The sequence below is a fragment of the Salpingoeca rosetta genome, assembly GCF_000188695.1.
Source record: "Salpingoeca rosetta unplaced genomic scaffold supercont1.5, whole genome shotgun sequence".
Taxonomy (NCBI): Eukaryota; class Choanoflagellata; order Craspedida; family Salpingoecidae; genus Salpingoeca; species Salpingoeca rosetta.
This window is the reverse complement of record NW_004754929.1, coordinates 85499-88196: the sequence shown is the minus strand read 5'-3', so window position 1 is coordinate 88196 and position 2698 is coordinate 85499. Positions and strand designations below refer to the sequence as shown.

At 53.8% G+C, this 2698-nt stretch overlaps 1 protein-coding gene across 1 annotated transcript in view; it reads right to left on the bottom strand.

Annotated features, from left to right (window-relative positions):
* Positions 1–2698, bottom strand: part of PTSG_02085 (uncharacterized protein) — a 6231-nt gene that overhangs the window by 746 nt on the left and 2787 nt on the right. The window contains exons 4-13 of the mRNA XM_004996513.1: positions 2691–2698; positions 2418–2476; positions 2161–2257; positions 1790–1879; positions 1488–1613; positions 1231–1314; positions 944–1094; positions 686–764; positions 367–448; positions 58–114 (exon numbers count right to left, since the gene is read on the bottom strand). The exon at positions 2691–2698 is cut by the window's right edge and continues 147 nt beyond it. Coding sequence (XP_004996570.1) covers positions 58–114; positions 367–448; positions 686–764; positions 944–1094; positions 1231–1314; positions 1488–1613; positions 1790–1879; positions 2161–2257; positions 2418–2476; positions 2691–2698 — 833 coding nt within the window. The remainder of the gene's footprint in view (positions 1–57; positions 115–366; positions 449–685; positions 765–943; positions 1095–1230; positions 1315–1487; positions 1614–1789; positions 1880–2160; positions 2258–2417; positions 2477–2690) is intronic.

Sequence of the window (2698 nt, the reverse complement as noted above, 5' to 3'; positions counted from 1 at the left end):
CCCCCCCCCCCATGACGGTGGCGGTGGTGGCGGTGGTGGCGGTGGTGATGTACGCACGCTCATCAGACTGTCGTAGTGGTACTTGAAGATGGCCAGCGCAAACCGGAACAGAATCTGCGCACACGGACACGTCAGCGTGAGACAAAGACGAAGAGCCAGAACAAACGACAGGAAAGAACGGAAGCAAAAACAGTGGAGCAACACACACACACACACACACATACACACACACATCACAAACAAGCACGCACGCACACACAGACACACACACACACACACACATCACAAACAAGCACGCACGCACACGCAGACACACACAGACGCACATCGCGAACACTGCAAGCAGACGACGGGCAAGTGTCTGACCTCGCGGCCCTCGAGCAAGAAGGCGTCCCAGATGAGGAAAGTGATAAAGGGCGGGAACACATCAACAAACGCCGGCACAAACCTGCGCACAACGTGTTGCATAATGTGCGGAGGAAAATGCGTTTAATACAATGGATGCAGGGCAGTGAACACAGAGCCAACAGAAACGCACGCCCGCTTCCGCACACAAGTTGATGCACAATGGTCCCTCGCATGCAACTACCCATCACACACACACACACACAGACACACACACACAGACACACACAGACACACACACACACACACACACACACATACACAACACACACACACACACCACTTGACGTAGCAGGTGGTGTCCATGTTGACGTTGTGGAAGTGTTTGTGGAGGTCCGGCAGGTAATGTTCCATCAGATCTAACAGAAGGAATGCGAACCGTCAACAGAACACGAGCAATGGAAGTCATGGAATGAGGCGGCGGTGGTGAGCACCATCACAGCACCATCGCAACAATAATCGCAGCACAGCAGCGGAAGCACGGTGCCATGCACAACTCCCCACTTCATCCCTCCCCGGCTTTGCATCGGCTGGGTACCGTCTAGGATGGCCATGTCGATCTGCGTTTCGCGGAGTTGGCTAGAGTAGTATTCCCACGTCATAATGTCCTCCACAATCGTCGTCAGCGCCCAGAACGCGTCCTCCTCCTCCAGCACCAGCAGCGCATACCCGGCAATCAGCCCGAGCCCCTGCATGGCGGTGACAGCGGTGGAAGTGTGAGCTGGTAGAAGAGCGAGCGCGATAGACAGGCAGGCTGCGAAGAGCAGAGATAGCACCAAACCCAAAAACATCATCAGTGCATCAACCACCACGTCAACCACCAACCTGGCAGTAGCCGATGCGGCGGTTGTGCCATCCAAACGCCCGCAGGATTCGATTCAGCGCCATCATCAGTGGCTGATCTTTGTTCTGCACCCACACGCGTGTGCGACGGTGAGATGGGTGCGAGTATGCGGGATTATTGGTCCGGTGTTCAGTGCCGCGCGGTGGTTTCGTTTCCACAGTGATCTAATGCCACAGACACCAACGTGTCCACACACACACACACACACACAGACAGACAGACAGCACAGCACACGGACCTGGAAATGGATGTTGTTTGGAAATGTGCGTCGAAGGTCAACCTCAATCTGGCTTGCTTCCGGCAGCGGTGTCTGCGTTGTTCCCTTGTACTCGAGCATGCGCTTGTAGTAGCCGGGCTTTTTGAACTGGCATGTGTGCATGAGAACGAGATGAGGAGGTGACATGATGTGCTGATGACAGGTGGAACCTGGAAATAGTCAACCAACACACACACACACACACACACACACACACACACACACACACACACACACACACACACACACACACACACACACCCGGAACCCCCCCCCACACCTACCTTGCGGGTGGGATGTGTTCTGAGGCGGACAAGGAATTTCCACATGGTGACGCGGTGCTCCTCGGGAATGCCCTGACGAAACAGCGCCGTCTACACACGCACACACACACATACATACATACATACATACATACATACATACATACATACATACATACATACATACATACATACATACATACATACATACATACATACATACATACATACATACAAGCACACACACAACAGTAGCGGACGGTGATGGTTGTGAGGACATTGCTTGTTGGGAAGAAGCGTGTTTCAAACCACCGGACCAACACCTTCATGCTTCGAACACTCGTGAGCCAGCACATGGCGCGTGTGCATGCCTGCAAGCAACATGCCACGACCTTTGGCTCGATGTGCTGCCTGATGCGTTCGACCTCGTCTCCAGGTGCGCTCTCATGCAGATTCACGCGCTGCACATACGCACTCAGCTCATCCCACCTGCGAACGGGTTGGACAAGACGCACAGGAACGCAGGGGCGGGGGTGTAATGAGACAAGACGCTCATCGTACATACTTGCATTATGAATGCACGCACATACACATGAAGTAAATGCACGCACACGCGCACACGCACACGCACGCGCGCTGGTGGACTGACTCGTTTGTTCGCTCAATGTCTGCGAGGGAGAGGGCGGCCTGTTCGAGAAGAACGGAGTGCTGCAACAGCGACATGAGCACGCGTGAGACGATTATTAGCTGGCACCCATGGATGTGGTGTACACACACACACACACACACACACACACACACACACACACACACACACACACACACACACACACACACACACACACACACACACACACACACACATACACGCATTCACACCACACACACGCATGTACGCACATACACATACGCATACACACACCTTTGCGA